The 12418-nt window shown below is 38.7% G+C and overlaps 1 protein-coding gene across 1 annotated transcript; it reads right to left on the bottom strand.

Moving 5' to 3' along the window:
- Window positions 1–985: 985 nt before the first annotated feature.
- LOC139733777 (UDP-glucuronic acid decarboxylase 1-like) lies at window positions 986–11685 on the bottom strand. Its single transcript, XM_071644581.1, has 9 exons — window positions 11625–11685; window positions 8785–8965; window positions 7345–7509; window positions 6122–6243; window positions 4843–5006; window positions 3897–3957; window positions 2878–2935; window positions 1976–2079; window positions 986–1351 (listed from the first exon to the last, which is right to left on the bottom strand). The coding sequence occupies exons 2-9, from the start codon at window positions 8915–8917 to the stop codon at window positions 1268–1270; spliced, it is 891 nt and encodes a 296-aa protein (XP_071500682.1). The 5' UTR covers window positions 8918–8965; window positions 11625–11685; the 3' UTR covers window positions 986–1267.
- Between the last annotated feature and the right edge of the window lie 733 nt (window positions 11686–12418).

Consider the following 12418-nt stretch of genomic DNA (forward strand, 5'->3'; position numbering starts at 1 on the left):
GAAAAAAAAAAAAAACATGACACACGGTGCTATAAATAGATTCCAATATTTCATACAAGAGAGTGCAACCAATTTCTGACAGCAATCAAAGCACAGTTGCTGACAGACGAGTACTACCAAATGTGAAAAACAAAGCAAAAATGAAGATAAGACCCCTTTTGAAGGGGGCAGAAATATGTACAACAGCCATTTACTTTTCTTTTTATTAAACCTCAAAATAATGCCATTTCATGAATAAAATTATATGACACCTTAATTTCAAAACTTTTCCCAATGTTAACATCTGATAATTTTGCGTATATCGCTCAAGTCGCAAAAAATTGTGAAAGCAAAAAAACACCGTGAAATTTATTGCATACACAGTATATCACCCAGATACATTTTAAGCTCAGTATGCGTTTCTGTCTAAACCCTTTATGGCTTTACTCATGCTAAATTGTTAAGTGTGTGAAATATAGTGTGTATTCCCTTTACTGCGTAAATAGATGAAAACACGATCTCTGCAATGAGTCAATGCGTATTCTGTTCAATCTTAAGATTAATCCCTTGTACAGGCAACTTGAGGACATCTAAGACTTTTAATTCAATGTTTTTTTAATTCATCATCATTATCTGCCACATACTTGTGGGCAACATACAGCTGTAGCATGGTTGTGTTATACCATCTGTTAGAAGATATTCCCTACACACTGTACAATTGTACCAACACCCTGTACACGTGTTACTGCACTGCACTAAAACCCTGACAAAATCTCACTCGTCCAGCTGCTGCTCATCATATCATCCACAGATCCCTGCCGTCATAATCACTGCCAGCCCACTGACCGCTTCCTTGACCGGTCCACTGACCAATGACCATCTGGCCACATCCCTGTAGCTCAATGATGGTCTTTTTCATTAGAAAAAAAAAAATCAATAAATAAAAGAAATAAACACATATTTCGAATAGACAATCAATGTCTAGTAACATGCTTTACCCTAGCATTGGAAACCACAAAACAAGCAACATTTTTGTTTAATAAAGAAAATCATAGATTTCAATGAAAAAAAAAGAAGAGGAAATTACTGTGTCAAGAATCTTCTGTACTGAAGTTAGTCCCCGGAGTCTTACTGGCTCACATCATCTGCTCTATCACAGATATTAGATCTTGTCCATCACCGCTCAGAAGTAAGGCTCCCAGTCCGACGAGTACAGGGGGTAGTAAACACAAGTAAAATTCGCTCATGAAAGATGTCGTGCACACGGTTGCCAAGGCAGCGACAAGGATTACGGGGTCATCTTGCTGTTCGTCATGTTCAGCTCATTCCTGAAGTACTCTATCGTCTTTTGAAGACCAGTATCAAGAGGTACCTGAACAGCAACATAGAAAGAGAGAAAGATGACAAGTTGTCACGGAAATATAGAGGAAATGTTGACAATAAGAGGAGATGGAGTGTTTAAGGAACGGGTAAATTTCTCTTCGGTGATTGTAATTGTTTGATTAACAAGTGAAGACAGATCACAGTGGATTTGAAGAAAAAAAAAAAAGTAAAATCTGTGTTACAATCATATCTGTATAAACTAAAATCTCAAATTATTCAATATTAGTGTGGCTCATATCACAGCATGGTCCACACGATGTCCCATTTGCTACGGGCAACGGTACATTATGTGCAATGGTAACTCTATAAAAGAAAACAAATCAATACATCATTCGGCAAAGGGCACCTACAGCTAATCGCAAGGAGTGTCCAGGTAAAATGCACATTAATCTTAAAATGATATGCATCACTTTACAAGAAACCACTGATGGAATATCTTCATAGAAGAGTGTTCTGACAGAAACAGCCTCTAATGAGCACTACTGAAGGAGGCCATGTGCCTTCAGCATGAATCAATCAGATTCAAAATGAAAACAAGATGTCTCCCCCAAATAAGATAACTACAGAGGAGAGGCTTTGGTGCACTTTTTTTTTTCTCTGGTCATCCACTCACCCTCGGCTCCCACTGGAGTAATGTCCTAGCCTTGGTGATGTCCGGCTTTCTCTTCTTCGGGTCATCCTCGGCCGCTTGGACGTGGGAGATGACGCTTGAGCCACCTGCAGGCAAAAGACAGCACGGCAATAATAAAGGCATAGACACAGAGATTGGCACTACAGTTTGTAGCGTTTGCCCACTTGCCATGGGGAAAGTGAAACTTAAAGTTGGGCAAGTAAAGATATTTCTAAAGATTGTAAAATCTACTCGCCAGATTGGGCAAGTAAAATTTAAAACATAAATGAGGGGAATATTTTTTCTTTAAATCTTCCCATAAGCGAGCTAGATAAGTGCAGAATTTGTTCGCATTTAAAGGTCCTCTATCACTCTTGCAAACGTCATGACATTCCGCATGGTTGAAGAATGTCTCCCAACATCACGTCTGAAATCTTAGGGTAATACATCTCACGAGTTTTTTTAAAAATGAGATGAAAAACTAACCCTACGTCACTCAAGAATACAGTCCCTTCTCGTACCTGTTTGAATTTCTTTGGAGTCTGAATAAATTCACAAGAAATTTACAGTATTGTTTTCATTATTTTGTTTTTATTTTTATTTTCTTATTTTTGCATGTAACTTTGTATGTATTTTGTGTTGTTTTTATGCAGGGCCCCTTTGTAAATCATTTTTTTTTTAACTGAAAGGGCTACCCTGTTAAAAATCAAACAGAATACATAAAGTAAATAAATAATGCTGTAACACATATTCTTTCAATTTCCATGTTACAAAAAAAAAATAAGTAAAATGTAAAAGGGTTTTTTTTTTCTTTCAGCAGCAAACGGGCCAACACAACAATTACATGTAATGGTGAACTATTGCAGCTCCAATGGATTGGAACAAGAGAGATAGGGAATACTTACCAATTTTATTTCTGATGATTTCAGCAAATTCTAGGATTGAGTGCTCATCAGGATTACCCTAGAATGTGCAAAAACATAGTGAAACTTGAATATAAGAAACAATTTCAAATGTCTGTCCAACAAGTGTAAAAGACAATGAAAACAGAACTGTCTGACATACATTAGATGCAGCAGATATTTTGCACTGCTTTTATTTTGTAGGACAACTGGGATCTGCATGTTAACAACATGCCGTAATAATGCCTCTTGAAACACAAAAGTAAGAAATATCTTTCTTTTTGTCACTGCAGTTCTAGATTGCAAATTAAATCATTTGCTAACTGTTATACTTGTTTAATATAAGAAGTAAACAGTTGATGTAAAACAGTTGAAATTATTATATTCTACAGTGGTTGATTAAATGCAGTGACGCCATAATGTAAGAAGCACTTTAGAATCCAAAGTCTCTATTTCTTTGCCAGTAGGCAAAGATGTTTTTAAGACAGTTGTTACTGAAGTCTTTTGGAACAAATTAAGAATTACACTCGTATGTCCTGATTGTGTCATAATGGCCTTCACGTGGGACTGCCTCAATGTTACACCTGGATAGGTTTTGTCATCCTTCAAGGTATGGCCAAGCTCAGGTGGCAATGAACCTTTCCGCACTTACATCACTTTTAACGGAGAAGCATATTTCATCCTGCAACTCTGCATGGGTTCGGACAAAACTGATCCCCTATTCACAAATACTCAATTGCACAGTAGGAAGACTACCAGGCTAATTAAAGGGCTACTGTAAAAGTGGCTATTTTTTGCGTGAGTATTTTTTCACACTCGGCCAGGTAAGATGAATTTTGCGTGTTTTTAATTCTGCGGAATCGTGACAAAAATTACTGGATCATATCGCATGTGAAAAATATTTGGATGCTTTTATTTTTTGCACTAGCTTCTGGTTGCGTGAAATGTATGAACATTTCCACTTTTACAGTATCACTTATCATCACTGTCAAACACTAGTTGCCGGGAACGGACATACTTACAATATTCACTGGAGATGAGACATTGCTGTTCATGAGGGCTATGAGTCCACTGACCAGGTCACTGTGGAGACAGAAGATGAGGCATGTCATTTCATTCCCTACCCACTTGATTTCGTCACTTTTGATGTACTTCTGTAACACTGTTCACAAATTACCTGGTAAAATGATCTTGAACATAAGCTACAGCTGAAATATAAAGAAATCAGAACAAAATGGAATGAATCTAAAAACAGAAGAATCAAAGAGTATTCATCTTTAATATGGTGTCAGTACATTACCAAAAAAAAAAATCCGGTCAAAGTTCATCCGGTTTATACAAAAAGATCTCTTCGCTCTAGCTTTCCCAATGTTTGCAATTATGTACAAATTGAGATACAATCAGGCACACACTTCAGTTTATTCCAAAATTCTCTGAGCATTTGATTTCTCATCACCGCCTTTTTGTGTGCTATTGTAACTTGTAAATGCACTCATATTATGCTAATGTCTAAGATGACTCTTTTTCCCACTAAAGCCAACAAGCCTTTTCTTAAGTTCTTAGTTCATTTCACATTGACAATCTAAAAAAAAAAGCATAACATCAGGGGGGCATTTCATCAACGAGTTCGTCAGAGTTTTCACCGACAAATTTGCTATCAGCCAATCAGACGCAAGGATTTCATTAGCTTTTAACAGTTGTCAGTGTAAATCCTTGCGTCTGATTGGCTGATAGCAAATTTGTCGGTGAAAACCTCCGACGAACTCGTTGATGAAACGCCCCCCCAATTGTTTGAAAATGATGATGAAGTATTGTGTATGCATTGTATTTGTTGTTTATCTTTTATATCTAATTTGAAATGAATAAACAAAACAAATAAACAATCAAAGCAAGGGTAATGCCTGCACGGATTGGACAATATCTTGTGACTCATCAGTCCATTAGAGAAGCCTCTGTGGTTCCAGTTACCTGACATACTGGAATGACCGCGTCTGCTTGCCCTGTCCAAAGATTGTGATTGGTTCGTCCTGGAGGGCCTGCAGGATGAAGTTGCTGACCACTCTGCCGTCATTCATGTGCATACGTGGTCCGAACGTGTTGAATATTCTGGCCACCCTGACCTCTACTTTGTCCTGACAAAGAGGAAAAATTGAAAGGTAATTAATACATTTGAAATTTAGAATTGAATTTTATATTCAAATTAGAATTGAAATATAGATTGTTTTAATGTGGATACTGCAGAAGCACTTAAACGCTTAGAAGCAAGCTTCCGTCGGACTGACTGCTTGAAGCCCCATCACAAGGACTAGGCAATAAGGATTGGGTGTCTTGCACAGTTGTAGCTGTTGACAGACTTGAACCAGGAATCTCATGATTTAGAGTCCATGGTCTTAACCACTGGGCCTCAACAGCACTTCTTGATTGACTGAATAATTAGAATGGACGAGGTGCTTGTTGTTCTTACACAGGCATTGTTTCAAAAAATCTCAGGTGATGTGCAAATTTTGTTTCAGTCTGGATTTAAAATTGATTTTGTTGTACAATGTACATATGTATATGTAAAAGAAACTGCACCGCAGGGTGATACAGGGAAAGGGGAAGACACATCACTTCAGATCAGTTGATGTGCAAAATACCAAACTTCACTTTCTTTTCAGAATACCCTCCTGAGGAATAAAAGATGCTATCACTTTTGCACTAGTGATGTCACATTACTCATTCACATGTCCAAGAATACAGATCTTCATTATCATTGCCATTTGCAAATCTCATTTGAAATCCTTGGTGACCACTGGTACTGCTAGTTATCCAAGAAAATATGCATTATTGCTCCACAAAGTGCTTTTAAAGTGATGGCATGGTCTTGGTGGAGGCGAGAATTGAGCTTTTAACTTTTTGCAAGATACAAAGAAACCACTTATGAAATGTTACAGAGCATACCATTGTAAGAGGAATTCAAAGTTTATTTGATGAAAATCTGTTTTGGAATGGCTGAGATATTCAAAAACAAAGTAAGATAAAACAGCCTAACGAAAGGTGGGTCCCACCTTTCATTAGGATCATTCTGTTTTGGATATCTCAGCCATTTCAAAACCAGTGTTCATCAAATAAATGTTTAATTCCTCTTGGAGTTACATACTCTTTCATATATCATAAGATGTTTCTCATTATCTCACACACACAAAAAAAGTTAGAAACCAGAAGCCAGGTCTCAATCACAACTATACCATCCCTTTAATGAATGTACCTGTTTGGCATAAGCGTAGCACATTGTTTCAGCCACCCTCTTCCCTTCGTCATAGCAGGCCCTGGGACCGATGGGATTAACATGGCCCCAGTACTCCTCCTTCTGTGGATGTTCTTCAGGGTCTGGACACCAGAGAAAAATTAAACAATACTTAGATTGACAGGAAGTATAACGCACATGCAAAAATCAATCAGGAGGCAAACAGACGAACAGATCAGTCAATAAACTTGTACATATAGAGACAGGAAAAGACAAATTCATATACTGTAAAACATGACATATTTGCGGCATGAATTGTTCGCGAATTGGAGCCGACGGCCTTTTTTGCGGCATGAAATTTTCGCGAACTGCCACTGGCATTCAATGCATATAGTGTAGAAAAGAACTTTCGCGTGCATTTTAATTTCGCGAATCTTCGCACTCACGAAATTCGCGAAATTAAAATGCACGCGAACATTCCTCGTTTTACAGTACATTAATCACAAAAAAAGAAGAAAAGATCTCCACATAGAACGTCAGACAAGAAAGAACTAAAGGACACAAAGAGTGAAGAGTGAGAATCATTGCTCAAAGAGAAACAAAGGGACATCTTTGTTGTTGTTTTTCTCTATACACATACAGATTTGTGTCAGCATGCATGTAGATAAATAGAAACACTGTACATAGAAAGAGAGATAGAGAAATAGATAGATAAACATACAGACTGACAGACTGACAGACAGAAAAATAAATAAACGATAAATCAATAGCTAAATAGATAGGTATGTACATGAATGAGTAGATAAATGGCTTGATAAGATACATAGATAAGACAGATAGGTAGATAGATAGATAGATAGATAGACAGATAGATAGATGGATGGATGGATAGATAGATAGATAGATAGATGGATGGATGGATAGATAGATAGATGGATGGACAGATAGATAGATAGATGGATGGATGGATAGATAGATAGATAGATGCATAGATAGATAGATAGATAAATAGATAAATAAATAAATAGAAAGATAGAAAGACAGACAGACGGTCACATATGTAACTTCAGAATAATTTGATCAAAACGGTAGATACAGTACCCATCAATGAATAACTACTGTCACAAGTTGTAGAAACAATATGTCACACTCAAAGTACGCAGATGGGCATACCGAATAGCCCGCAATCTTAGCTCAACGAATACAAGAAATATACCCCCCTCCTCTTCAGATCCAGCACCTACCTCCGTAGACCTCTGAGGTTGAAGCCAGGAGCAGGCGGGCCCTGACCCTCTTGGCCAGTCCCAGCATGTTGAGGGTCCCCAGGGAGCTGGTTTTGATGGTCTTGATGGGGTTGTACATGTAGTGGGGCGGGGAGGCCGGGCATGCCAGGTGGTAGATTTCATCGACTGCAATTTATGATCACAAGAATTTGCAACTCATCAACACACAACCTAATTGCACAATATCTAAGAGACTTACCATGCTCACACTTGCAAACTATTTCAGAGTACTTGCTATCTATCCTATGCAAAAAAAAATGTATGTAAAGGAGCATGAATACATTTGAAAAAAAAAATAAAAAACTAGCCATGATGCAAAAGTGGAAGATTTCTGTTAATCAGAAAGCACAATACAAGAATGTGCATAGGATAAATACAGCATTACCACACAATACTGTAAAATCAAAAATTTCCATGATCTTTCACAAATTACACAAGCAAAAAATTCAAGCAAAGATTTGAAGGTCTAATACAACATTCCTGTCCATGGATCATGATTGAATAAACAAGCAAGAAAACACTCCTGGTGAAGCCAGGGAGGTGTTACAGAGATGGAGTGGCTACTCTTCGTAATTCACGCAAACACATGTTTGGGTTCAAGGCGTTACAATGGGATGTCTAGCATTCCACTACGCTTTGCAGTCATGCTCGGCACCGCTCTAGTTGCAAGACGAAGTTCAGAGACGAAGAACGCATTTCACCTTTCGTTGAATTACAAGCTTTATTTCACCGTAAAATTTTAAATGAAATACTCGAATTGATTTAGAATAGTTTACGAAAGAATTCAGTATCATAAACATGTATTTCTAGTTTCTTCGTAATGCGCAAATCAAAATGAAATGAAAATTAGGCCCTCTTAAAAACCTAATATTTTTCTATAATGTGCATATTTCCACATGTTAGTTTTCTATCTTTCAATCTGGGATATTTTGATCTTTCAAATAAAGTACTCCGCTAAAGCGTGTTCCAGCATGCTTTTAAACTATTTGCTGTTCAAATTGTCAGTTTTACACTGCATTTTGATTCGCTGCTCCAATTCAAGGTACACAAATTCATTGTTGCCATCACATTGAAAGAGAGAGCGAATTGCAGTAGGGGCAAGTATTTCTAGATGTGAGAGCGCTAGTCCCGATTATTGATGCTCTCTTTTGTCAAAGCACATGGGTAACACCTCTAGTTAACGCATAACTTCTCGGCGGTGCCGCGCATGAATTCAAAGGAGAGCAGTAGTTGTCTCTCCTTCTCTGTAACGCCTCCCTGGTGAAGCTAAGGAACCTACAAGAGTTTTGTTGTCATTGTTGTCACTCATTTGCTCATTTCACTGTTGTTTTTCTCCTGGCTGGTGACCCAGATTTAATGTGGATATTCAGTATTATTTTTTTTTTCTGTCCATCAACTTACCCTCTAGCATGAGTGGGTTGACGACGTCATGGTTGATGAGCTCAAAGTTCGGATGGCCGATCCAGTGCTCGATGTTCCTCTTGCGGCCCGTGAAGAAGTTGTCGACGACAGTGACCTCGTGACCCTCCAGCATGAGGCGATCCGCGAGGTGCGACCCGACAAAGCCCGCCCCGCCGGTAATCTACATGGTCATTCCGGATGGAACCAAAAAGGCTTCATTACACATTAGGATTTTAGCTATAGCAAGGGCAAGGGATTCAGTTATTGATATTTAGGATACCAATACATTTCTACACATACTCTGAACAGCAAAGATACTATACAACCAGAAACATTTGCGGCATGAAACTTTCACATATTGGAGCCAACCACCTCTATCTCGGCATGAAACTTTTTGTGAATCGCCACTGGCATTCAATGTATTGTGTAGACAAACACTTTTGCATGCATTTTACTTTTGTGAATCTTGGCTCCTTGCATAATTCCGGAAAGTTTCATGCACGCAAAATTTTCTGATCTTACAGCAAGTCATAAATCAACGCACAACTAGTATGAATTCAAAAGGGAAGAAAAAAATTGTGCTGATCCAAATTTTTCATCTCTGCCACATATTCTTTCCAATAGAATATGTCAAATTCCTTCAATTCCCCTTCTATAGCTTAGTTTTGTTCTAACGTGATGCACACTGGCACTCGCTTCGTCAAAGTCTGCTAGGATGAACACTTAGTATAACCTTGCATATTATGGAAAATGAAAATCACCACAATTTAATTTGACTGTGTGGTGTTTGCAGGTACTAGCAGAGATACAGACATGTGGGATTAATATTGGAAATTTTGTTTTGTTTACAGACAAAAAAAAAAAAATATGACAATTGATGCTTCATCTAAACATGTACTGATGCTGCAAAGTGTCTCCCTCATTCTTTTAATTGTACAAGGTCAGTCGAGCTTTGTATTTTTTTCTCATATTTACTAATTGTAAAATAGCATTACTAGTCTCATGTAGAACCACGACACTCAATCACAAAATAATTCATGCGCCTCTTCATCACTATAATTCATACGAAACAATGCACAGTGGCTCGCCTCCACTCTGTAAGTGCACATTGCCCCAAGGGGGGGGGGGGGGGGGGGGGGGGCAAGACAAAGAAATATGATATTATGCCCTGTAATGTAACAGGTGCAGTTTATTGATCAAAGAATGCTTACATGTAATGCAAAGCATAAGGCTGTATGGTCTACACAGCACCTGTTACAATCAGCGATACAGTGCACAGACAACACACTCGGACTGAGGACGGACGGACGGAGATGTGTGCGTGTACACAACATTCTTGTCGGGATCAGAGTTGATATTTTTGCATGTTTGCAAATTTGCGAAGAGTGCATGACTCGTGGAATCCCTGAAAATAAAAACCTTGTGAATTACTGTATACGCCAATATTTTCGCGTTCAGATATTTTCGCGAATCACGGTATCAGTGGCATTTTCGCGTGTTGTTAAATTCGCGATTGATACTAGTACAGGTATTGTAGTAGTAGGGTCTACTGCCAAGCCCGAGAAACACGTTCAAACACTCGCCAACGTACTCGTAACGTTTTTCCATTTGCATTGTGACTTCCTAAACGTGAAAATAGAAAAGACACAGTAACGTTAGAAGATTTATAAAATTAAAATGAAACAATTATGGGAACTTGCAGTGAGACACTCACACACGGCATTCACAAGTACTCGGTAGGCCTACCTACCAAATGTTGCAACAACTCTAGACGACAAAGTTTCAGAGCTGCGCTAGCACTAGCGAAAGTTTTACATGCATCCTATTATACACGGCCCTGTCGCTGTACTTACACAAGTGTCGCGCTAGCGCACGGTGTCAGGTCGGGCTAACATGCATCCTAACCTGCGCACACGGCGTCTGGTCGGGCTATATGCATCCCTAGGTTATAGGCCTCACCCAACCACGTCGAGCCGGCGTTCGTTCGCGTAGGGTAACGTACCACGGAGATTGCACATTTTTAATGCATGTTTAGCATCGTACTGCACTTCCACAATCGGTCGCACCGTAGCGTAGGTACTAGTAATATAGTATGTGTACATAATGTACTGGCCGGTGTAACAGTCGCGTTCTGGTCCAGCCAGCGTTGGATGCATTTTGTCATCGATTTGTACATAAGGTATGACGGGGTAATATTTTCGCGTGTCTTTAATTTCGCGATCAGCCCGAAGCTCGCGAAATTCGCAAAAATAACGGCGTATACAGTATTAGGCATAAACAGTATTATATACAAATTTCCTTCGCAGGGATTCTGTGATACAGAGGTAGACAATCCAGTCTGGAGGAAGTTGTTGGTGTGCAACCTCGGGCAATTCAATGCCAGACTGGAGACAAATGGTTAAAAGGAATGAACACTCATCTCGAATGCACGTACACAATTTCCTTGTATTTGGAACATGTATGCACAGACCTGGTACATGTAAATACAGGTATCGCAGAGTTAATTTGCAGGTCCAAAAGAGATTCATACACTGTACATTTCCAAACAAAGAGAGATGTTTGCAGGGTATGTGCATTCAATGCAAATTGGGACAAACATAGCATAACATACAATGTAACTTGACAAGCACTTGCCTTCTTCGCTACCGTTTGCCCAAGTTCACAAACATTTGTATACACTGTTGACAATGTTTATCCATGCATGCCCGTGTCTGAATTTATGACAGTCTATGTAGGTATGTACATGTATAACACATTCAGGTAGGTGTAAACATAAGCATGGTAATCAACACAACCGAACTGCTGAATACCTTGGTAGCTAACTGCATACATGTACTTACTAAGATTCGTTTCCTTGTGCTTTCTGGTAAATATGCAACCTCTGGATACCTCTTTACAGTTCTGTGAAAATCAGAAGAAGTAGGAATAAATAACAGGCAAAATTGTTTCAAACACCCGCAAAGCTCATATTGCAATGAGTGTGTGTGTGTGTGTGGGGGGGGGGGGGGGTTGAGAAGTTATAATAGGACAGTGTGACAGAAAAAAAACAACTGAAATTTGGCGAGTATACAATTGTACATCCAAAGTGTACTGGCATGAACAAGCTCTACAATAAGAGTTACGTATGCAAGTCAAAAACATCACAAAAAGAAGAAGCTAAACCAAACAAGCCATAGCATAATTTATGAGATCATTTTATCTTGAAGAATTCCAACAGAAGCAGTCACTCTCCAAAGAAAAAAAAAAGTTCTACAGGAGATTCACACAGTTAATAGCCTTTTCTAGGTACAATGGTTGTACATCCTCAGCAAATAGCTCCTAAGGAATTTCGATTCAATTGCTTGTACTATGCGTATTGTGGTACAATACATGTATATGGTGGTTTTAACAGCACGGTTGAGTGGGCTCCATGACACAGCTCCAAGCCACAGATTTCCCACAAGTAAAACTGTGAACTGAAAAGCTCAGCTTATTATGGTTTACTGTGTACATTGTGAGAAAAAAAATTACATGTACACACACAGGTAAACACAAATTTTAACATTTTATAGGTTGTCTGCCTAAGACTAACCAGTTATCTGGTGTTGATTTTTTAGTATCCAAGTACTGGAGTGTAGATTTCTTGAATTTTCCA

Source organism: Diadema antillarum, unplaced genomic scaffold (genome assembly GCF_040938485.1).
Source record: "Diadema antillarum isolate AM-2024a unplaced genomic scaffold, OU_Dant_1.0 seq00000491_RagTag, whole genome shotgun sequence".
In the NCBI taxonomy this organism is placed as follows: Eukaryota; Metazoa; Echinodermata; class Echinoidea; order Diadematoida; family Diadematidae; genus Diadema; species Diadema antillarum.

Bases quoted from the DNA above. Each gene is read 5' to 3' on its own strand.
- LOC139733777 (XM_071644581.1), bottom strand. From the start codon at position 8,917: ATGCTGGAGGGTCACGAGGTCACTGTCGTCGACAACTTCTTCACGGGC. The intron at 7,510-8,784 runs GTAAGTTGATGG...CATAAATTGCAG, and splicing joins CAACCCACTCATGCTAGAGG to TCGATGAAATCTACCACCTG. The intron at 6,244-7,344 runs GTAGGTGCTGGA...TCTGGTGTCCAG, and splicing joins AACCTCAGAGGTCTACGGAG to ACCCTGAAGAACATCCACAG.